Source organism: Arachis stenosperma, chromosome 10 (assembly GCF_014773155.1).
Source record: "Arachis stenosperma cultivar V10309 chromosome 10, arast.V10309.gnm1.PFL2, whole genome shotgun sequence".
Lineage (NCBI taxonomy): Eukaryota > Viridiplantae > Streptophyta > Magnoliopsida > Fabales > Fabaceae > Arachis > Arachis stenosperma.
The window spans coordinates 113,158,683-113,183,451 of NC_080386.1; the positions used below are offsets into that span (position 1 = coordinate 113,158,683).

Consider the following 24,769-nt stretch of genomic DNA (forward strand, 5'->3'; position numbering starts at 1 on the left):
ATTCATTGCATTCGATATGTATTCCAATTTTTTTATTATCATTCAATTAGAACTAATTATATCAATGAATTAAAAAATGATTTCATTAAAAAATTCATACTATTAATATAATAAAATTAATTTTCGTTAAACAAATGAATAGTTAATTTTTTAGAAAAATAAAACAACTAATAGAATAGAGACCATATATAATAAAATAGAGACACTAAAAAATATTTTTTATATATTATATTTAAATATAATATACAAAAATATTAATATAATTTTTATATTATATTTAAATAGATATGAATAAGACAAAAATATTATGCAAAATAACTAAAATAATTATATAATTTTAAATTTTTTATATCAAATATAAATTAATTTAACAAAAAATAAGAGTAGGTAAGAATTGTTATCGTCATAGTTAACAATGTCAATCTTCTGCCCTACTCTGCGCAGTAACCAATTTTTTGTTATTCGCGCAATAAATCATCTGCACAAACATTGTTTTTAAAGAATAGTTAAAAAAATCAATATATACTACTTTTGTATTTTTTTGTATATTATTAAAAATAACAAATCAAAATTTAAAACAATCAAAATTTATCCTTTATGATATAAAAGTTAAATATAAAAATTATATACCAAAAGTATTTTTTTTGAAAGTAGATAGCTCAACACAATAGCAGTAGAGCACCAAGAGTCACCAAATTCTCAAAATAAAACAAACCTAAAGAGTAAAATCGAGAACCAAACCAAATCTGTCCCCATGTCATCTCCGACATAGCCATCAACAACTAAAGAGATTCCCACCGCTCCACTCGTTAGTACTATTTGAATACATATTGATAATTTCTTCAACTCCTTTACTTGTTTGCTGAAAAATCCGTTTATTTCTTTCCAACCATAAGTTCCAGACGATCGCGGAGAAGCACCTCAACCAGTGATTACGCTCTTCCATCCTCCTCGGTTCTTCCGTCCAACTAAGAAAGTGTTCTTTCATTGATCCCGGATAAGACCATCGTCGGCCAAAAGCTAAGATCCAAACGCTCCACACCTGCCAAACAAATACACATCCTAGAAACAAGTGATGTACATCTTCCACCTCGTTGTTACAAAGAACACAAGTAACATCGTCCTGACTGATGATTCCAAACCGGCTCAACCTGTCCTTTGTATTCACTCTTCCTATTAGAACAAACCAAACAAACAGCTCCACTCTAGGCGGAACCAACCCCTTCCAAATAGTCATGGTGAAGCTGTAGCTAGTTACCTCCTCTAGGATCAATTCCTCCTGCATCACCTGCACAAATGAGTTAGTTGTAAAAATACCTCGCCTATCATATTTTCACACCACTCTGTCCTCTCTGTTGTTAACTAATTTCACAGGTCTCAAAGACTCATGCAATGCACTCAGAAGTTCCAACTCCCATTGGAAGAGCTCTCTCCTCCATTGAAAATTCCAGATCCACTCAAACTCATCCCAAAAATCACACTCTCCTATAATAGATCCAACTTGGTTTGAAACAGAGAAGAGCCTCGGAAAACGATCCTTTAGAGATCCACCAACCAACCATACATCCTCCCAAAAACGAGTCTGACGCCCGTCACCAACCTCCATGGACAGGCCTGCGACCATCTTATCCCTTAAATGTTGGTTCCTAATTTGTAGCTGGCAAATATCCTTCTATGGTCCACCTCTACCAGGCAGTTCTTGTGTCGAGAGTGGCTCATTGGGGTTCAGATTATGACAAGAACATACGACCTTTTTTCACAGTGGACACTCTTCCTTTGCAAATCGCCACCACCATTTAAACAACAGCGCTGTGTTACAAACCATAGCGTCCCCAACTCCCAAGCCACCTAATTTCTTCGGCGCTTGCACCACTTCCCACTTTACTAAAGCCATACCAGTCCTACCTTCTTCAAAACTCCATAGAAACCTCCTCTGTAGCGAAATCAATTTCTCAGTAACAGCTTTCGGCATCTTGAATAAGCTCAAATAGTATACTAGCAGACTGTTCAACACTGATTTAATAAGCACCAACTTGCCAGCTTTGTTCAGCACCTTGGTTTTCCACAAGCTGAGTTTCTCCTCCACCTTGTCTATTATAGGCCTCCATGTCTTCACCCTCCTTGGAGTAGCTCCTAGGAGGATTCCAAGGTATTTAACTGGAAGGGCATCCCTTTGCAGCCCAGCAAATTGCATATGCGCTCGACCCATTGCTCCTCACAATTAATTGGAATCAAGCTGGATTTATCAAAATTGATACTCAGACCTGACATCAACTCGAAGAACCGCAAGAACCTCTTGTAATTCTTGATAGTCTCCTCTTCTGGTGGGCAAAAGAGGATAGTGCCATCAACGAACTGAAGGTGTGATAATGCTACACTATCTCTACCAACCAGTAACGGCGCTATACGACCATTCCTCACTGCCTCTCCAATCATTTTGTGCAGCACATCCACAATCAGTACAAACAAGAACGGAGATAGAGGGTCACCTTGTCTCAAACCTCTTTCCATGTTGAAAGGCTTAGACGGCGAGCCGTTTATCAACATCGACATAGATGCAATAGCTACACACTCCATTACCCATGCTCTCCATTTATGCCCAAATCCCATCTTTTGCAGCACAATGTTCACAAAACTCCACTTGACCCTATCATATGCTTTTTGGAAATCAAGTTTAATTAGGGCAGCCTCTTGTTTCTTCAGTTTCAGCCAGTTAACTGTTTCACACGCAATAAGCGTCCCGTCATGGATTTTCCTTCCCTATACAAATGCACTCTGGGTCTCTCCTACTAATGCTGGCATCACTGATTTCATCCTCCTAACTAGCACCTTCGAAATAACCTTATACACGCACCCCACCATACTGATTGGTCGCAAGTCTTTAATCTCCTTCGCACCTATGAGCTTAGGTGCCAGCGCCACCCAAGTGATATTGGCATCCGCGGGTAGCCTGGCTGTCTGGAAAAACCTCATCACTGCAGCCGTAAATTCAGCACCAATCTTATCCCAGCATCTCTTGATGAAGTTCATGTTGTATCCGTCACACCCTGGCGCCTTGGAGAACTCACAGTCCCACACAGCCTCTCTGATCTCCTCTGCCGATGGCATTACTTCTAAAGCCGTTGCATCTTCCTCACCTATTTGAACTACCAATCCATCTCTAAATCTCAGAATAGAAGAGTCTTCCTGATAATACAAATCCTTGTAAAAATATACCAAAAGTAATAAAAACATTATTTCTTGAATAATAATAATAATAAAATATTTGTTACTTAGTTGAACTTAGAAGTTAGAATTTATTATACCACTCTTATTAAGATACCAATTCTTGGAATATTTACAAAATGCTATTTATTTGTATTATCTTTTCGTTCAAATATTGAGTAAGTATATATTTTTTATTTTTCTACAGTTAAGATGTGTGCTAGATTTATATATAGTTATTTTTATATTTTATTTAATATTAATATACTTAGATTTTATTTAATATTAAAATTTAATTTTAATGTACTAACAATGTAAAACGTTTTAGTCGTATAATTATATTTGTTCTTTTAAATAATTATCCATGTTATCAATGTAAAAGATAATTATTTTTTCTGATATCGCGTTATTTTTAGTTTTATAATTCTACTTCTATACTACAAAATAATTAATCTAAATACTTGATGTTCTTTATACATAGTTAATTATACTGATGTTCTTTATACATAATTAATATACAGAGGTCGTTCACAAATTGAGGGAAATTGAATTCCAAGAATCAGAAAGAGTCAATTAAGGGTGTGAAATGTGCCACACTCCATTTGAAGAAGTTGTTGTATTGCTTTTTGTTGGGCACAAAGTAGAAGAGGTACAGTGGGAGAAGGAGCGATTACAACACACAAGTACAACTTACATAACATTTTAGATACAATTAGTAGTACCTTTCGTATTGAATTTGATTACAGCAATTTCAAGTATTTTAATGCGATAACGGGCACAAAATTAAATAACCTTCAGATCAGTAATCTCTTAATTCTCTCTTTCTCACTCTCAGAATTTCAAAACCTTTAGTCCTTTACAATTTTGAAAAAACGTTAATAACCATACTTGGTTTAATTCTGCTTTTCCTTATATTTGAGAATAATAAAGACTTAGTAAAAAATCACAAAAAAAATATATACTTAACAAAAAATTATTAAATTTTAAGGATAAAAATATTTTATTTTTAAATCATGATTGTAAAAAATCACATTAAAATTTAATTTTTAAATCATTTTTTAAAAATACATCTTTAATATTATGATTTTTGTCACGTTTTTAAATTATTTGAAGATATTTTATCAATAACAAAATTAAAGTGCATTTTTATCGATGACAAAAATATTCGAGTACATTTTTGGTAGTTTATCCATTTTAAAATTTAACAATATATTTTCTGTAACATTTATAATAATATATATTTTATATTTTAATTAATTTTTAAATAATATGGGATCATTTACATTTTAAATAATTATTTTGATATAAATGTTATATAATATTATGTAAAGTATTATATTTTAATCAAATTAATTAGTTTGATTTAATTTATTTTATATTAATTTAAAATCGTATTAGATATTTAAAATAATATGATAAAAATATTAAAAAAAATCAAAATCTAATTAAATCGGATTCATTGCATTTGATATATATTCCAATTTTTTATTATCATTCAATTAGAACTAACTATATCAATGGAAAAAAAGATATCAATGAATAAAAAATAATTAAAAAATTCATATCATTAATATAATAAAATTAATTTTCGTTACACAAATGAATGGTTGATTTTCAGGGAAAAAAAAAGCAATTAATAGAATAGCTACAATAGATAATAAACAGTAAAATAAAAATATTAAAAAATATTTTTTATATATTGTATTTGGATATAAGATATAAAACATAATATAATATCTTGTATTATGCTTAAATAGATTTAAATAAGACTAAAATATTATGTAAAATAATTAAAATAATTATATAATTTTAAATTTTTATATTAAGTATAAACTAATTTAATAGAAAATGAGAGTATATAAGAATACAAAAATTACAAGAAGAATTGATTTATGAATCAAGAAGGTATAAATGGGATTGAAGTAACAAAATTAAAAATAAATAAAGTAACGTAAACTAGAAGAGTAAATCAAGCCACTATTAATTTACAGCATGTTATAGAAAAGAGAATAAACCATGAGAAGAAAAGAATTATCAGTGTCAAGTAAAAATTTTACAAGAAAAAAAATACCTGAAAAAAATAAGAACCCAACGCAGAGACGAACAAAAAAAAAAGGAAAAAAAAAAGACAATCTCTCTAAAAACTGAGGTAATAATAGAATAATAAAAAATTATCTTTGAACAAAAAAAATTTTATAAAAAAATTTGTGTTCACTCCGTTAAAATCTGTGTCCATTATTATTTATAATAAAAAATAAACACAAAAAAATAAAAAATTATCTCAAAAAAATAATGTGTTTAATATTTATATCTCCTCTAAATATTTTTTAAATATTTATTAGGGCAATTTACTTATTTAAATAGAATGGGAGATTTCTTTACCTAAATGTGCAAAATTGTTTGTTGTTACGTGCATGTGCAAAAAGTCTTTTCTATGTAATCCGTGGCAACCCACCACGGTTTCAAAACGTGCATAAACCGTGGCAGGTCCCAGCGGTTTAGGAGCAAAAATTATAGAGTGTAAACCGTGGTAAGTCACCACGGTTTACGAAGGAAAAATGGCATGCATAAACCGTGGAGAGTCACCACGGTTTATGAAAAAAGTTGATTGCACATAAAACTCGGTAACCCACCGCGGTTTATGTGTGTGTAGCTATATAAGTAATCCGCTGAAGGCAGGAATGGATCATTTGAGACAACACAAAAAAAGGAAGTTGTTGTTGTGTTGAGAGGATTTGAAAAAGTTTGGAGGTGTGAAGGAGGAGTGGGTGGTGGAGCCAATGGAGGATGAGGATCGCTTGTACCGACTAAATGGGGTCGCTCACGTGGCAGGATATATCGACGAAGAGGTTAGTTACTATTATTGTTATTATTATTGTTATTAAAATTCATACTAATATAGCAATTGATATTATTAGGAATATTGTTAGTAAAAATATTTTATTATGTTTATTTGTATTGTTATTCTGATTAATGTTATTTACATAAATATTGATATTATTATGGTTATTGTCAATCAAAATGTGAGGCGTTTATTAATATTGTCTACGTAAATGTTAATATTATTATCGGTATTGTTAGTAATGCATATTTTATTATGCTTATTTATCTTGTTAGTCCGGTTAATAGTATTTTTGTAAAATATTTTATTATAAATATTAATATTTTATTGAAAAATATTTTTTTTCTGTATTTATATTGTTATCATGAGTGCATAGTATTCGTAGCTTCACTGTTTATTACACAATAAGAGAATCAATGAATTTAATGTGACGAGTTTAATAATTTTTATGAAAATTATGTTTGGTGTTGTTTGTAATGGTTGTATGTTAAGGGATTTTGTTACCCACGTTTTGCAGCCTAGTAGGGTTATTAGCGCCGTTAGGCGGCAGCAGAATATGCCCTTACATGACCGGATTATACCGTATCTGGAGACTGCGGGCTTGTATCATCTGGCTAGGCTAAACAGTCAGTGGTTCTGGGTTGATGAGTCTCTCCTTAGCGCATTTATTGAGCGGTGGCGTCCGGAGACCCACACGTTCCATATGCCGTTTGGTGAGTGCACCATTACTTTATAGGATGTTGCGTATCAGCTGGGTTTGCCGATTGATGGTGCGCCCGTTAGTGGGTGCTTGAATGAGTTTGAGAATCTGATGGAACACGGTAGACCAGCATGGGTGTGGTTCCGGAAGTTGTTCGGGGAGTTACCTCCACAGAGTAAAGTCAAGCAGATGACAGTGTGTTACACATGGTTCCACGAGAGGTTCCGGGTTCTCCCTGCAGATGCTACTGATGAGACCGTGCGTGTATACGCACGCGCTTATATCCTGATGCTGTTGTCGTCTCAGCTGTTTGCGGACAAGAACGCAAACAGGGTACACCTTCGCTGGTTGCCTTATTTGGCATCATTGGACGACTTGGGCAGATATAGCTGGGGCTCCGTTGCACTGGCCTGGTTGTATAGGTGTCTTTGTCGTGGTACAAACAGGAACGTCGTTAACTTGGCTGGGCCGCTACAGCTACTACAGTCTTGGATTTTCTGGAGGTTTCCCACTCTGAGGCCCACTGGTTTTGACCGGTTCGGGTTTCCTCTTGCTTCCAGGTATGGTTTAGTATTTTCCGTTCATAAATTGTAAAAACAGCATCTGTTATGGTTTGTTTTGACATCATTTCAATTAAAATTGTAGGTGGGCTGAGTTTGTGCCGAGGAACGATGCAGGGGCACAGAGATTAGTTTCTGCACGCCTTGCACTGGATCGACTGCGTGTCCACGATGTGAGTCATTTATTTATTACTGATACTTGTAGTAGTTTTTCTTAAATGTCACTGTCTCATCAAACTCTTACTATTTCTATGCAGTTTGTGTGGGAGCCTTATTCTTCTGTTGATGTTGCTGCTGTTATTCATCTGGAGATACTAGCTGACGAGCACCGACGGCTATGGACGGCCGTCACTAGCCTGATATATTTTGCTGCGATCGAGTGGCACCAGGTCGATAGGGTTCTACCCCAGTTCGGCGGTGTTCAGCATCTCCCAGAGGGAGCTCTGAACATAGATTGGCTACATGCGAACGATGGTAGGGGTGGGGACCGGTGGTTTCCTACATATTATCAGGAGTGGCACCAGCTTTGGGAGGACATGCTTCAGTCAGTCATATGGGTCGATCGAGTCCTCGACCCCGGTCCATCAGCAGATTACCTGGAGTGGTGGTGCCGTGTGGCGCACAGGTTTCTATCCCCTGATGTAGCATTTCAGGATCCGAGGCCGATTGTGTTGACTGAGGAGGCGCGTCACAGAGGGTCATCCCAGGCACCTCCTAGAGTGCACGTTTATGACAGACCAGATAACAGACGAGTCGATCGGCGTCGCCGTATAGGAACCCGGACCACCGATCGCGAGTGGAGGGAGTTTGCCGACCGTTTGGAGCAGGACGTTCCTGGAGCTGAGCCTGGGGATGTAGTGGACTACCGTGTTCCTCGACGTAGAGGCAGACGGCCACCTGCGCGGCCTATCCGTCGAGGTGCGCCTGACAGAGGACCATCCGAGCAGGGGGACGGCACTGATCACGTGCCCGGTGAGGAGGTAGTTGGATCAGCATCAGCTATGGATCAGCCGACATTTGACGTGGGTACTAGCTCTCAACTGTTTGGGAACGTGAGCCCACATGCTTTTGCTGAGTTTACTACCGCGGCTGTCGGGATGGACATTGCTGATCCTGTTACTGAGTCCGAGTTCTACAGGGACATAGCAGACATGCTTAGGGATGATGATGATACCCATTATAGGCCACAGATGCCTGAGGAGCATGCCCAGTTTGCTGATCAGCAGCCACGGAGTGATGATGTTCAGGCTCAGTTGGCAGTTGACCTCAACGAGCCTGCAGTATCTCCGTCTGACCCATGGTTTGCATTAGGAGGGACACCTGCCTCTGCTTTCAGCGCGGTTCCCGCACAGCCCTCAGCACCAGCGGTAGATCACAGACCTAGGCGGGTGAGGCGTCCTCCTTTGTGTGGCACCGGAGGTCACTTGCTTGGCCAGTTCGACGATGATGACAGTGACACCATTGAGGATTCTGATTAGTTATGTTATATGTTCCTGTCCGGTAGGGACTTTGTTAGTTTATGTATTGAGCATGCTACTTGGTATTTATGGCTTTCAGACTTATGTTAAATATTATTTATCTTTTGACCAAGTAGTTTAACCGATTTTCAGATTATTTGATATGTTCCTCTACGGTTTATATTATAATGCACAATGTGAAAGATGTCCAAAGTGGTTTAATCAAACAGGTAAAATAACAGGAGTTTATTCATCTGAAATTTTTGTGTTAAAGAAACATGTTGACAGTCACATACTTAACCAACCATACATTACTAAGATTATCTAGACCATGAAACAACTGAAACAGCATAGACGGCATGAGATCTACGCATCCCCTCCACCACTTTGTCTTCGCTGGTGACAGTTCCTCCGCGTATGCTCAGGCTGACGGCATAGCTCACAACGCTTCGGCTGATTCTCCTGAGACTGATCCATACTTCCACGGATCCTGGTTGCCTTTGGACGACCTTCCTTTGCACGCCGCATATTAGGGTCAGGAATGATGGTTGGCCCAGCATATGGAGGCCATAGTCCTTCAGGGATAGGTGGGAGAAACCCCTGGTTGTAAACGTTGAACACCTCACTCATACGATACACCTCGTGAACATATGACGCCCAGTTAAGCCGGGAGTAGGCGCAACACGCAATGGCGTGGCAACAAGGATAATGCAGCGCCTGAAAGTGGCCACAGTCGCATCGGTGATCTTTAAGGGAAACTCTATAGCTACCCAGCGAGAAGGTCCCCGTTGGTGTTGTCTCAGCGACGGTGTACTCGGACTGATGCCTGTCGTATAATGTCACAGTGAAGCACCTAGAGTCTTTTAGGTTCCGATCAATAGCCTTGACCAATGCCTGACAGAATTCATGGCCAGATCCGAGTTGTGCCTCTGCTGTCTGTCCCCGTACCACAAATAGCTGAGCAAGCCTCCCGTAGGTTGACTTAACCAATGATGTGACCGACAGGTTGCGAGTTCCCTTTAGCACGAAGTTCACACATTCACTGATGTTTGTGGTCATGTGCCCGAACCGTCGACCAGCATCCTCATGTTGGGTCCATTTGTCATACTCCATACGGTTGGCCCAGTCACACATTGCTAGATTCTCAGTCCGCATGATGTCGAACCAGTAGTAAAACTCTGCCTCAGTCTTTGCGTAGGCAGCATTCACCAGCATCCTCCTTGAGTCCTTACCTTTGAACGTTAGGGCGAAATTCGCAGCCACATGCCTTATACAGTAGGCCCGAAAAGCCCGAGGAGGCAGCCATCCAGTCTCAGGTGCCTCAAGCGCTGCATTGATCCCATTATGCCTGTCAGAGATAACAAGGATACCCTCCTGAGGAGTCACATGCTCTCGGAGATTGGACAAGAAGAATGACCACGACTCTGCATTTTCGCCCTCCACAAGGACAAATGCTATCGGGAGGATGTTCGAGTTCCCATCCTGAGCTATCGCCAATAGCAGCGTCCCTCCATACTTCCCATACAAGTGGGTACCATCAATACTGACGAGGGGCTTGCAATGCCGGAATGCCTCGATACAGGGTGGAAATGTCCAGAAAAGCCGGTGAAAGTACACCGTGGACTCATCAACCCCACCACCAATCCGAACAGGAGACGTCTTCAGCACCGTGATTGTTCCCGGCATTGTCGCCTGGATCCCTAGCATCCAACGTGGCAAATCCGTGTAAGACTCTTCCCAATCTCCGTATATTTGTGCCACTGCCTTCTGCTTAGCCATCCAAACCTTCTTGTAACTAGGCCTGAAACCGTAATCAGCTTCTGTCGCTTGTTGAAGTACCTTTACCGTAACCGCAGCATCGGCCCTAACCATAGGAAGAATCCTCGCACATATAACGTGGTAATCCAGCTGACGGTGATCACTTGAAATAGAAGTTGCGAGGCATGTGTGTGGCCCGTTGTACCTCCTAACCTCCCAAGTCCCCTTTCGTGCACGAAGCGCTACACGAATCAACCAACTACAACCCTTGCCGAATTCCTTGCATTTTCCATGATACTTCAAATGATCCAATTCGATGACTCTGTACTCAACACCTCGCCGGATGCTATAGTCCTTTACACTCAGCACAGCTTCATCTTTACTCTGGAATGATTGCCCAATCTGAAATTCTGTAGAAGATCCCCCCACTCTGTTACCACTGTCTTCCTGTTGACCAAGAGCTTCCAAGTTTAGTGTGGAAAAGTGTGGAGGGTACTGATGAGAACCAGAACTTGAAGGCCGATGCTGCGCATGTGGATCGCCACCTGTGTCATCGTCGCTGTCACCATCGATATCAACAGGCTCCTGGTCAGACTCATCGTCACACATTGCATTCTCTACTTGATCAGGTCCACCAAAGTCTTCGATATAAGGTACGAGGCCACCACCGGTGCCCACAACGTGGAGAGGCTCAATGACTGCTGCATTCTCCAAAGGTACAGAACCAACAACCTCCGTTCGGTCTAAATCAGCCGCAAACGAAGGTGATTGAACCGGCGGAAGATACGGTCTGACCGCAGGCATCGAACTAGATGCACCACCCGCGACAGCTGGGCAAGGAACTGGAGCGGATGCCCCAGAACTATCGACACCAACCTCCAACTTCGCGAACAACTCATGGATTTTGATCTCCGGAAAACTCCTTACACAGTAGAACAGAACCCTAATATCTTCATCAGCCTTAACCGCAAAGGTTTCATACCGAACACCGGTCGAGACAACCGCCATGGAAATCTTGTAGAATAGTTTCTTCACCCACTTGTTACCCAACACGCCAAGCTTCTCCAAGATGCTGTTCTTCAAATCTGACAAACTCATCGACGAACTGATAAAAATACTTAGTGGTTCTAAACTTCACACCTTGGCTTTTGCTTTTTTTTTTATTTTACCAGAGCAATGCATTAGGGTAAGAAAACTCTCTTCTTCACTAGCCATTGTGAGAATGATCTCTTATGGAGCTTGAATCACCCACATATATATAAACTTCCCGTGATAGTAAACCGTGGGAACCTACAAGGTTTTCTGGCCATTATTTACCCTACATAAACCGTGGTAACCCACAAGGGTTTATGTGCAATCAACTTTCCTCATAAACCGTGGTGACTCCCCACGGTTTATGCATGTCATCTTTCCTTCGTAAACCGTGGTGACTTACCACGGTTTACATTCTACAATTTTTGCCCATAAACCGCTGGGACCTGCCACGGTTTATGCACGTTTTAAAACTGTGGTGGGTTGCCACGGATTACATAAAAATAGCTTTTTGCACATACACGTAACAACAAACAATTTTGCACATTTAGATAAAGAAATCTTCCATTCTATTTAAATAAGTAAATTGCCCTATTTATTATCTATATCTCTATGTTCTCTCTCAAATAAACAAAAGTTACCTAGATGATAAAAGTTATTTATAAAATGCGGTGTAATAAAGAATTTTGGTTGAAATAGGATGTTGTGAACCCAAAAAGGGTTGTTATCGTCACAGCTAGCAATGTCAATCTTCCAATGCATTTTGCTTATCGGACGGTGTCAAAATTCCACTGTCCTACTCTTCATAGTAGTCAATGGTATAAAGCCAAGTAGACACAGAAAACAACTTATGTTACGGCGCAATCAATCAGCTGCATAGACATTGTTTTAAAATATAGTTAAAAAAATCAATATATACTACTTTTGTATTTTTTTTATATATTATTAAAAATAACTAATAAAATTTAAGAGAATCAAAATTTATTTTTTATGATATAAAAGTTAAATATAAAAATTATATAACAAAAATAACAAAAACATTATTTCTCGAATAATAATAATAAAATGTTTGTTACTTAGTTGAACTTAAAATTTACGATGCCACTCTTATTAAAGATACCAATCCTTGAAATATTTACAAGATGCAATTTATTTGTACCATTTTTTAGTTCAGATATTAAATATACATTTTTTTTATTTTTTTACCGTTAAAATGTGTTTTAGATATACATGTAATTATTTTTATATTTTATTAAATATCAATATACTTAGATATTATTTAATATTAAAATTTAATTTTAATACATTGATAATATAAAACATTTTAATTATACAATTATTTGTTTATTTAATAATTATTCAAGCGACCAATGATAATTTTTTTTAATATTATATAATTAGATAAATGTGTAAAATTATTTTATATCTATAACATATCAAAATTAAATTCTTAATATTATAAAAAAATAACCATATAAATTAATAAAAGAATATTTCTTTCCATTTTCACATAAAGTTATGAGAAAAATACAGAAATTAAAATGATAGGAACAAAATCCGTGTCTAGACTTGCACTATAAGAATATCTCTATACTTACCGTATCTGTGTGTTGATCAGCACCAATCCTCTCATACACTCAGATCTAGATTCTATTCTTTATTTTTAGTTTTACAGTTCTACTTCTATACTACAAAGTAATTAATCTAGATACTTGATCATCTTTATACATAGTTAATTATACAGAAGTCGTTCACAAATTGAGGGGAATTGGATTCCAAGAATCAGAAAGAGCCAATTAAGGGTGTGAAATGTGCCACACTCCATTTGAAGTAGTTACTGTAGTGCTTTTTGTTGGGCACAAAGTAGAAGAAGTTCAGTGGGAAAAGGAGCGATAATAGGACACAAGTACAACTTACATACCATTTTAGATACTGTTCTTCAAAGAATCGAAGGTCGAAGGTATATAGAATCTCTGAGTATCTTTCTTATTGAATTTGATTAGAGAAATTTCAGATACCCTGACGGTTACGGTACAAAATTAAATAACCTTCGGTTTCAGTAATCTCTTCTCTCCTTCTCTTTCACTGAAAATTTCAAAACCTTTGCAATTTTGAAAAGCCGTTAATAACTATACTTCTTAATTCTCGTTTTCCTTATATACGAGAATAATCAGGTTCAGAGCATTCATAACAAGATGGCCAGCAGCGGCAATAATAATAAAATTCTGAGAGAAACAAAGTCTATGTCAGCGGCCGAGACAACGGCCGCGGCAGCGGTGGAGGCAGTGTCGTCCGTGAAATGCTACTGCTGCGGGCTGACGGAGGAGTGCACGCCGCGCTACATCGACCGCGTGCGGGAGAGGTACGAAGGTCGGTGGATATGTGGACTGTGCGCGGAGGCGGTTAAGGAAGAAACGTTGAAGTCTCGGAGGGACATTAGCACCGATGAGGCGCTGAAGCGCCACGTAAGCTTCTTCCAAGAATTCAGGTCTTCGAGTTCGAGTTCGGGCCCTCAGGATTTGATCCTTGCAATGAAGCAACTCCTTCTGAGGTCTCTGGATTCATCTTCTTCTTCTTCGTCGCCGAGAAGTAGTGGCGGTGGAAGAAGACTTGGGAGATCTCAGAGTTGTTTTTCGAGCGTGAATAGTGGACCAACCTCGCAGCCAAATCCACACTCTCAGAATAGGATTGTACATGGTAGAGACATTAGAGAGGTATTGACCACTGAATAATCATAATTAGGTCTTTTCTAGTTTGTCACATTTACATCATCGTCATGATTTTGATATCAATCTCTGTTTTACTTTTAATTTGATTATCTTTCTCGGTTTGATTTGATTTCGCTCTCTCTTCAATTGTTCAGCTTATGAATTTACACCTTAAATTGTGCAATCATATTTATTATCTTTCTTTCAATCATGGAACCTTGGTACAATTCACATTGATTATCGTTCGTTATACGTACTTTTTCTTAATTGGAAAGAGTTATTTACAAATTTAACAGTGATTCTTATATTATTATACCTTGTGTAGACATCAAAATGGAAAGTAAAAATGGGTATACTTTTGAACTTTGTCACTCTCGGTATCATTGTTAGTTAGTTTTGTTGTTGCATTGAAAAATGTTGGGAAGCAATCAGGATTCAGAAGGTATGCCCTCGGCATTAATAATAATTATGGGATATTTGATCACTGTAGTTCGAAAAGTTGTTGCAGATGATTCTTAAAGCAAAACAACAAACAGATGATGTTTCTTATTCTCAATGATTTATTTTCTTTTTCTTTTACCAACCCAATTTTTGTGGTGCACTATACTTCTACTTGCTTGTGATACTGAAAGATGAGAACCTTAAAGTTACAGCTCTGAAGTTAAGCCATATCTTAACTAGATTTGGCGAGGCATTAGAAAAATATCTGCAGTGTCGGGGTCCATTGCTCATTTGCTCCTATTGGGACATGATTGTGCTTTTAGTGGCAAAATAATGTTCTATCAACATTCGTGTTGTCATATTCTGTATTAACACCTATTCTATCCCTTCTATCACTTCTATTTAGCATGGCTTCTATTTCAACTATAAAATTCTTATATTTTAACAGCATTAATAATATAGAGTATGAGAAGAAGAACAAGAAGAAAGTTGACAAAACACAAAGGAATTGACCAATTAAAATACATTAGTATATTTGCATTAAAAATTGCAAAAATTCTTTCGTATCAATAAGCATTTGTCATATTTAATCTGACCGATGAGTACGTCTATGTGCAGAAAGAGTTTTCAAGAAAGAACTTACTTACGCTTTATAGGCCCACTAAAACTACGAGTTGGAAAGTGCTGGAACCCTGCTGATAATTGATAAGGATACACACAGTAACTCAAACCGTGAAATCTTATCTGTAGTCTGGTACATGCCATTCAGCCATTGTTCTGTTTTGGTTTTATGCATACCACAAGTTGACTATAGGGCGTGTGATTCCCCAATATTATTATCTACCTGTGTTTTTGTGCTGTCATTTCTATATAAAGAGTTTTTGTTAGGTCTATGGTTTAGTTAAATGTGCACCAAGCCACCAACTAATAATGTCTTCGGCACATATGATTGCACAGATCTACTCCTTTTAATATACAATGCATTAGTATCTTTGTATAGTATATTATAGGAGGCATTTCATGTGTACCATATCAGAATGTTTTTAGTAGATCTCAATTATTATATATATAATTGAAATCAACTGTGAAAAACACTCAAAAACCTAGAATCATAAAACACCTTTTTAAACGTATCCTATATTATAAAGAATGAGGTTCTAGAATCTATGATATCATTTCTCTTTGTATTTTTCCACTTTCTAGTCGTGGTTTGAGGATCACTCGTGCAATAATGCCTATGCCTATCACTCGTTGGTACAGTTTGCATCGTCATAGATGAATAGATGATGGACCTAATATTCTGTTCAAAGTGCTAACATGACACTAGATGTTTTTTTTTCTGTCCAGCAATTTGGTTAGCAAATTATTAGGATCGTTGAAGTTGACCTACATTTTTGGCATATAGTATCGTTCATCAATGATTTTAAGGTTTTGATGAAAATTAAAGATGGTTATAATTCATGTTTTTATTATTTTTCATCTATGGTATTTTCTTTTTGTATTTTCCACTATCTAGTAGTTGAGGATCACTCATGGAATAATGCTATGCTTATCACTTGTTGGTACAGTTTGCATCGTCATAGACGAAGGACCTAATATCACTACAACTCACGCTAATTTTACTGACAGCGCGTGAAAAAATCAATTGTTCGAAAAATTTGACAGAGATTACTTATGGCTCCGAGCAATTTGTAAAAATAAAAATAAGAGTTAAGTACGATTTTGGTTTTTAAGGTGGGGGTTGAAAATTTTTTTCGCTCCCAAACTTTTTTTTTTGTTTACAAAATTATCTCCAAAGTTTAACTTAGTTTTAAAATCGTCTTTCGAACCAAAATATCCGTCTCCTTCTTCTCCAAAATCAACTAAAAGCAGAACCAGAACCAGAAGCAGAAGTAGAACCATAAGCAACGACAATAAAACAACGTAATAAACATTAAAAAAATGGATAATAGATCAACAAATCTGTATAATAAAACAATGAAACAATGTAATCAACCAGAAGCAAAAGCAAAAGTAGAAGAACAACAACAACGATGAAACAATGTAATCACCCAAAAGCAGAAGCAACCAAAAGCAACAACATAAAAGAATCATAATCAGAAATCAACAACATAATAGAAACATAAGCATAATGGAATTAGAATCAACAACATAATAAAAGTAGAAGCAGAAGAACAACAATAACAGCGAGTGACCGGCGAGCGAGGAGGAATAGCAGAAACGGCGAGTGGCGCACAACGTCCACCCTCACGAATCTGCTAGCGTCGACGTTGAGGAGCACCAGCGAAGACCGAACAACGAGGAGTAGCGATGAGATCCAGCGGCGAGGACCGAACCACGAGGAGCAGCGGCGGCGACGAGGAGCAATGGCGGTGACGAGGAGCAGCGGCGGATTTCCTTCCCCACCTTCCCTTCCCCTTATTCTTCCCTAACCCACCAGCATGATTCCCTTCCCCAGCCCTTTAACCCGGTCTTTTTTTCTTTATATTTTTTTAATTAGGGATAATTTGATAATGAAAATTAAAAATTTTTTGGTAAAAATGATGATTTTAAAACTAATTTAAACTTTAAGGACGATTTTGTAAGTAAAAAAAGGTTGGAGATGAAAAAAAATTTTAGTCCCTACCTTAGGGACCAAAATCGTACTTAACCCTAAAAATAATAATACAATAAATTAAAATGTGAGAAAAATTATGAATTTTTTATTTAAATAAATTAAATAAATATTTTATTTACTAAAATAAATACTTTTAAAAATGATTACAAAAATGGGTGGGATTACTTGTCTCGTTTATACTCTAAACGAGATAAGTTTGAACGTGTCTCGTTTATATTGTAAACGAGATAAGTAAGTGTGCGTGATATGTGTATATCTCGTTTACAGTGTAAATAAGATATGTGCAAGCTTATCTCGTTTACAGTGTAAACAAGATAAGGCTAGATCACACCTATATATAGATATCGTTTATAGCGACGTTCTGAACCCCATTTGAACCTTTTCCTCCACTTTCTCTTCTCTTCTATCACTTTCTGACCATATTATTGAGTAAGATGCATATGACGCCCGCAAATGCACGTGATCCTGACATCAATAAGCTTAACACGACAAGGCACTACGCCGAGGGAGCCGACTTTGCCGTTAGTTATTTTATCTTGACGTTTATGTTATCCCGTATATGTATAGCTTTGGTTAGGATACTGATGAGCGGATAATTTGTATGCTTTTTGGCATTGTTTTTAGTATGTTTTTAGTATGATCTAGTTAGTTCTTAGTATATTTTTATTAGTTTTTAATTAAAATTCACTTTTCTGGACTTTACTATGAGTTTGTGTGTTTTTCTGTGATTTCAGGTATTTTCTGGCTGAAATTGAGGGACCTGAGCAAAAATCTGATTCAGAGACTGAAAAGGACTGCAGATGCTGTTGGATTCTGACCTCCCTGCACTCGAAGTGGATTTTCTGGAGCTACAGAAGCCCAATTGGCGCGCTCTCAACGGCGTTGGAAAGTAGACATCCTGGGCTTTCCAGCAATATATGATAGTCCATACTTTGCCCAAGATTTGATGGCCCAAACCGGCGTTCAAAGTCACCTACAGAAATTCCAGCGTTAAACGCCGGAACTGGCACCTAAATGGGAGTTAAACGCCCAAACTGGCACCAAAGCTGGCGTTTAACTCCAAGAGGAGTCTCTACACGAAAATGCTTCATTTGCTCAGCCCAAGCACACACCAAGTGGGCCCGGAAGTGGATTTCTATGTCATTTACTCATCTTTGTACACCTTAGGCTACTAGTTCTCTATATATAGGACCTTTTACTATTGTATTTTCATCTTTGGATTATTTTTAGATCCTTTGATCATCTTTGGACATCTAGTTCTTAGATCACTGGGAGGCTGGCCTCACGGCCATGCCTAGACCTTGTTCTTATGTATTTTCAACGGTGGAGTTTCTACACACCATAGATTAAGGTGTGGAGCTCTGCTGTACCTCGAGTATTAATGCAATTACTATTGTTCTTCTATTCAATTCCGCTTGTTCTTTTACCAAGATATCACTTGTTCTTCAACTTGATGAAGGTGATGATTGACACTCATCATCATTCTCACCTATGAACAAGGTGACTGACAACCATTCTTGTTCTACAAGCATTCGAGGCTTGGTGAATATCTCTTGGATTTCTGATTGCATGATGCATGGTTGATCGCCTGACAACCGAGTGCTCGCCTGACAAACGAGCCAGCCATTCCGTGAGATCAGAGTCTTCGTGGTATAGGCAAGAACTGATGGCGGCATTCAAGAGAATCCGGAAGGTCTAACCTTGTCTGTGGTATTCTGAGTAGGATTCAATGATTGAATGACTGTGACGTGCTTCAAACCTGTAACCTGCTGGGCGTTAGTGACAGACGCAAAAGAGGGATTCTATTCCGGTAGGGGAGGGAACCAAACCGGTGATTGGTAGTACTGTGACAGAGTGCGTGCATTAGCTTTCACTGCGAGGATGGGAGGTAGCCACTGACAACGGTGAAACCCTATATGAGCTTGCCATGGAAAGGAGTAAGAAGGATTGGATGAAGACAGTAGGAAAGCAGAGAGACGGAAGGGAAGGCATCTTCATACGCTTGTCTGAAGCTCTCACCAATGATATACATAAGTATCTCTATCTTTATCTTTATGTTATTTTCGTTCATCATCATTATACATTTGAGTCTGCCTGACTGAGATTTACAAGGTGACCATAGCTTGCTTCATACCACCAATCTCCGTGGGATCGACCCTTACTCGCGTAAGGTTTATTACTTGGACGACCCAGTGCACTTGCTGGTTAGTTGTGCGAAGTTGTGTTTATGCCATGGTATTGAGCACCAAGTCTTTGGAGCCATTACTAGGGATTGTTTATGTTTTGAAAAGTATTGATCACAATTTCGTGCACCAAGTTTTTGGCGCCGTTGCCGGGGATTGTTCTTGTGTATGGACAACTGACGGTTCATCTTGTTGCTTAGATTAGGCATTTATTTTTTTTTCGAAATTCTTGAAGATGAATTCTAGAGTTTCATGATGATTTGTTGAGATCTGGCTGGCTGAGAAGCCATGTCTAATCTCATTGGACCGAGGTTTCAACTTATCATCACAAGAGCTTGTTGATCTTGCTTTTGGAGCAGTGATTTGCTAAGGCTTGGCTGGCCTTTGGCCATGTCTAGTGTTTTGGACCGAAGCTTTCTTTGAAAGCTTGGCTGGCTGTGAAGCCATGTCTAATTCCTGGACCGGAGTCTTAGACTAGCATTGCACTGATTCCTGAAATTCTCATTAAGAATTTTGATGTTTTCACTTAATTTTCGAAAAACACAAAAAAAATTAGAAAACCATAAAAACCAAAAATATTTCTTGCTTGAGTCTAGTGTCCCATTTTAAGTTTGGTGTCAATTGCATGCATTCATTCATGTGTCTTAAGGATCTTCAAGTAATTCTTGATGATTTCTTACTCTGATCTTTGAATTCTTTTGACTTGAAGTGTTTATGTGTCTCATATAGTGTCAGTAGTTTACAAACTGCTAAGTTTGGTGTCTTGCATGCATTGTTATTTGATTCTTGTTGCATTTTGATTATTAAAAAATCCAAAAATATTTTTAATTTGGGTCTTTTCAAGTCAATAATACAAAGAATTGAAGATTCAGGACATACTGCAGAGGAATTATACAGAAAAAGCTGAGCATTCAAAAATGCCTAGTGAAGAAGGCAGACTGGCGTTTAAACGCCAGCCAGGGTACCTGGTTGGGCGTTTAACGCCCAAAAAGGGTGCATTTTGGGCGTTAAACGCCAGAATGGATACCATTCTGGGCGTTTAACGCCAAGATGGTGCTAGGGGGAAGATTTTGTTTTTCAAATCAATTTTTTTTTCAAGTTTTCAAAGTTTTTCAAAATTAAATCTTTTTCAAATCATATCTTTTCAATCAAATGTTTTCAAAATCAATTTCCTTTTTCAAAGATACTTACTAACAATTAATGATTTGATTGAACATTTTTTGCCTTTTCTATTAAGGAAGGTTTCATGTTCGACTCATATCTTTTCTTGTTAGGCAAGTCATTAATTTTTCAAATCAAATCTTTTCAAAATTGTTTTCAAATTATATCTTTTAAAATTGTTTTCAAATCAAATCTTTTTAAAACCATAACTTTTCAATCATATCTTCTTAATCACATCTTTTTCAAAATAGTTTTCAATCAAATCTTTTTGATTTCTAATTTAAAAATCTTTTTCAAAAATCACTTGGTCTCTTTTCCACTTTGATTTTCGAAAATCAATTAATGTTTTTCAAAAATGTTTTCAAAATATTTTAATTAATTTTCGAAAATCTTCTTCCCTCCTTCTCACATCCTTCTATTTATGGAGTACCACTCCTTCTCAATGCACAATTCGAACCTTATCTAAGTAAAGTTCGAATTCTTCTTCTCCTTCTTCTTTCTATTTCTCTTTTCCTCTGACACCTCAAGGAATCTCTATACTGTGACATAGAGGATTCCACATTTTCTTGTTCTCTTCTCTTTCATATGAGCAGGAGCAAAGACAAAGGCATTCTTGTTGAAGCTGACCCTGAACCCGAAAGGACCTTGAAGAGAAAGCTAAGAGAAGCCAAAGCACAACTCTCTTTAGAGGACCTGACCGAATTCTTCAAGGAAGAAGAAGACATGGAAGCCGAAAACAACAATAATGCAAACAATGCAAGGAAGGTGCTGGGTGACTTTACTGCACCTACTCCTGATTTTATGGGAGAAGCATCTCTATCCCTGCCATTGGAGCAAACAACTTTGAGCTTAAGCCTCAATTAGTTTCTCTAATGCAACAGAATTGCAAGTTCCATGGACTTCCAATGGAAGATCCTCATCAGTTCTTAGCTGAATTCTTGCAAATCTGTGACACAGTCAAGACTAATGGGGTTGACCCTGAGGTCTATAGACTGATGCTATTCCCTTTTGCTGTAAGAGACAGAGCTAGGATATGGTTGGACTCTCAACCTAAAGAAAGCCTGGACTCTTGGGAGAAGCTAGTCAATGCCTTCTTGGCAAAGTTCTTTCCACCACAAAGATGGAGTAAGCTTAGGGTGGAAGTCCAAACCTTCAGACAGAAGGATGGAGAATCCCTCTATGAAGCTTGGGAAAGATACAAACAATTGATCAGAAGATGTCCTTCTGACATGCTTTCTGAATGGAGCATCATAGGTATTTTCTATGATGGTCTTTCTGAACTGTCCAAGATGTCTTTGGATAGCTCTGCTGGAGGGTCTCTTCATCTGAAGAAGACGCCTACAGAGGCTCAAGAGCTCATTGAAATGGTTGCAAATAACCAATTCATGTACACTTCTGAAAGGAATCCTGTGAACAATGGGACTAGTCAGAAGAAAGGAGTTCTTGAGATTGACACTCTGAACGCCATATTGGCTCAGAATAAAATATTGACTCAACAAGTCAATTTGATTTCTCAAAGTCTGTCTGGAATGCAAAATGCACCAAGCAGTACTAAGGAGGCTTCATCTGAGGAAGAAGCTTATGATCCTGAGAACCCCTCAATGGAAGAGGTGAATTACCTAGGAGAACCCTATGGTAACACCTATAATTCGTCATGGAGAAATCACCCAAATCTCTCATGGAAGAATCAAGAGAGACCTCAACAAGGTTTCAATAATAATGGTGGAAGAAACAGGTTTAACAATGGCAAACCTTTTCCATCATCTTCTCAGCAACAGACAGAGAATCCTAAGCAGAACCCCTCTGACTTAGCAACCATGGTCTCTGATCTAATTAAAACCACTCAAAGTTTCATGAATGAAACAAGGTCCTCCATTAGAAATTTGGAAGGACAAGTGGGACAGTTGAGCAAGAAATTTACTGAACTCCCTCCAAGTACTCTTCCAAGCAACACAGAAGAAAATCCAAAAGGAGAGTGCAAAGCCATCAATATGGCCGAATTTGGAGAGGAAGGGGAGGAAGTGAACGCCACTGAGGAAGACCTCAATGGGCGTGCACTAGCCTCCAATGAGTTCCCCAATGAGGAACCATGGGAATCTGGGACTCAACATGAGACCATAGAGATTCCATTGGACTTCCTTCTGCCTTTCATGAGCTCTGATGAGTATTCTTCCTCTGAAGAGGATGAGTATGTCACTGAAGAGCAAGTTGCTAAATACCTTGGAGCAATCATGAAGCTAAATGACAAGTTATTTGGAAATGAGACTTGGGAGGATGAACCTCCTTTGCTCACCAAAGAACTGGATGACTTGTCTAGGCAGAAATTACCTCAAAAGAGACAAGACCCTGGGAAGTTTTCCATACCTTGTACCATAGGCACCATGACCTTCAAGAAGGCTCTGTGTGACTTAGGGTCAAGTGTAAACCTCATGCCTCTCTCAGTAATGGAGAAGCTAGGGATCTTTGAGGTACAAGCTGCAAGAATCTCATTAGAGATGGCAGACAACTCAAGAAAACAAGCTCATGGACTTGTAGAGAATGTTTTGCTAAAGGTTGAAGACCACTACATTCCTGCTGATTTCATAGTCCTAGAGACTGGGAAGTGCATGGATGAAACCATCATCCTTGACAGACCCTTCCTAGCCACAGCAAAGGCTGTGATTGATGTTGATGGAGGTGAACTGATCATTCAAGTGAATGAAGAATCCTTTGTGTTTAAGGCTCAAGGATATCCCTCTGTCACCATAGAGATGAAGCATGAAGAGCTTCTCTCAAATCAGAGTCAAGAAGAGCCCCCACAGTCAAACTCTAAGTTTGGTGTTGGGAGGCCACAACCAAACTCTAAGTTTGGTGTTGAACCCCCACATTCAAACTCTAAGTTTGGTGTTGGGAGGTTCCAACATTGCTCTGAGTATCTGTGAGGCTCCATGAGAGCCCTCTGTCAAGCTACTGACATTAAAGAAGCGCTTGTTGGGAGGCAACCCAATGATTATAATTTATATAGTTTCTTTTGTTATTTTATGTTTTTTGTAGGTTGATGATCATAAGAAGTCACAAAATCCATTGAAAAAGCAAAAACAAAATGAAAAACAGGAAGACAAACAGCACACCCTGGAGGAAGAAGCTGCTGGCGTTCAAACGCCAGTAAGCCTAGCAGTTGGGCGTTTAACGCCCAGTCTGGCACCATTCTGGGCGTTTAACGCCAGAAAGGGGCACCAAACTGGCGTTAAACGCCAGAAAAGGGCAAGAACCTGGCGTTAAACGCCAGGAATGGGCGCCAGCCCGGCGTTTAACGCCAGAAATGGCTCAAAACGTGATTTTGAGCAACATTTGGTGCAGGGATGACTTTTCCTTGACACCACAGGATCTGTGGACCCCACAGGATCCCCACCAACCCCACCACCACTCTCTCTCTTCTTCCCCCATTCACCAATCACCTCAATACCTCTTCCCCAAAACCCCTTCACCTATCAAATACCATCTTTCTCTTCACCACTCACATCCATCCTTCATAAATCCCCACCAACCTCACCCTTCAAATTCAAACCACTTTCCCTCCCAACCCACCCAATATGGCCGAACCCCATCTCCCCTCTCTCCTATAAATACCCTTCTTCACTCTTTCATTTTCACACAACCAAAACACCACTTCTCCCCCTCTTTGGCCGAATACACCACCATCTCCCTCTTCCTCATTTCTTCTTCTTCTACTCTCTTCTTTCTTCTTTTGCTCGAGGACGAGCAAACATTTTAAGTTTGGTGTGGTAAAAGCATTGCTTTTTCATAACCATTATGGCATCCAAGGCCGGAGAAACCTCTAGAAAGAGGAAAGGGAAGGCAAAAGCTTCCACCTCTGAGTCATGGGAGATGGATAGGTTCATCTCAAGGGTGCATCAAGACCACTTCTATGAAGTTGTGGCCTTGAAGAAGGTGATCCCCGAGGTCCCCTTTTCACTCAAAAAGGGTGAATATCCGGAGATCCGCCATGAGATCCAAAGAAGAGGTTGGGAAGTACTTACCAACCCCATTCAACAAGTTGGAATCTTGATGGTTCAAGAGTTCTATGCCAATGCATGGATCACCAAGAGCCATGATCAAAGTATGAA

At 38.3% G+C, this 24,769-nt stretch overlaps 2 protein-coding genes and 1 non-coding gene across 3 annotated transcripts; 1 reads left to right on the forward strand and 2 right to left on the reverse strand.

Moving 5' to 3' along the window:
- Positions 1 to 9,129: 9,129 nt before the first annotated feature.
- Positions 9,130 to 11,619, reverse strand: LOC130957498 (uncharacterized). Its single transcript, XM_057884352.1, has one exon. The coding sequence runs from the start codon at positions 11,617 to 11,619 to the stop codon at positions 9,130 to 9,132; it is 2,490 nt and encodes an 829-aa protein (XP_057740335.1).
- Positions 11,620 to 13,170: 1,551 nt separating this feature from the next.
- On the forward strand, positions 13,171 to 15,576 carry LOC130954944 (uncharacterized). The gene is made up of 3 exons (XM_057881717.1): positions 13,171 to 13,513; positions 13,728 to 14,267; positions 15,321 to 15,576. Exons 2-3 carry the CDS (start codon positions 13,749 to 13,751, stop codon positions 15,399 to 15,401), a joined length of 600 nt encoding a protein of 199 aa, XP_057737700.1. The 5' UTR covers positions 13,171 to 13,513; positions 13,728 to 13,748; the 3' UTR covers positions 15,402 to 15,576.
- A 6,214-nt stretch (positions 15,577 to 21,790) lies between these two features.
- LOC130959167 (small nucleolar RNA R71) lies at positions 21,791 to 21,898 on the reverse strand. Its single transcript, XR_009078262.1, has one exon. It is a non-coding gene; the product is annotated as a small nucleolar RNA R71 (small nucleolar RNA).
- Positions 21,899 to 24,769: the final 2,871 nt, after the last annotated feature.

What these genes read in the sequence shown, in the direction of transcription:
- LOC130957498 (XM_057884352.1), bottom strand. Translation starts at nt 11,619, where the DNA reads ATGAGTTTGTCAGATTTGAAGAACAGCATCTTGGAGAAGCTTGGCGTG.
- LOC130954944 (XM_057881717.1), top strand. Translation starts at nt 13,749, where the DNA reads ATGGCCAGCAGCGGCAATAATAATAAAATTCTGAGAGAAACAAAGTCT. An exon ending in ATGGTAGAGACATTAGAGAG is followed by an intron (nt 14,268 to 15,320) that starts GTATTGACCACT and finishes GTCTATGTGCAG; the next exon opens with AAAGAGTTTTCAAGAAAGAA.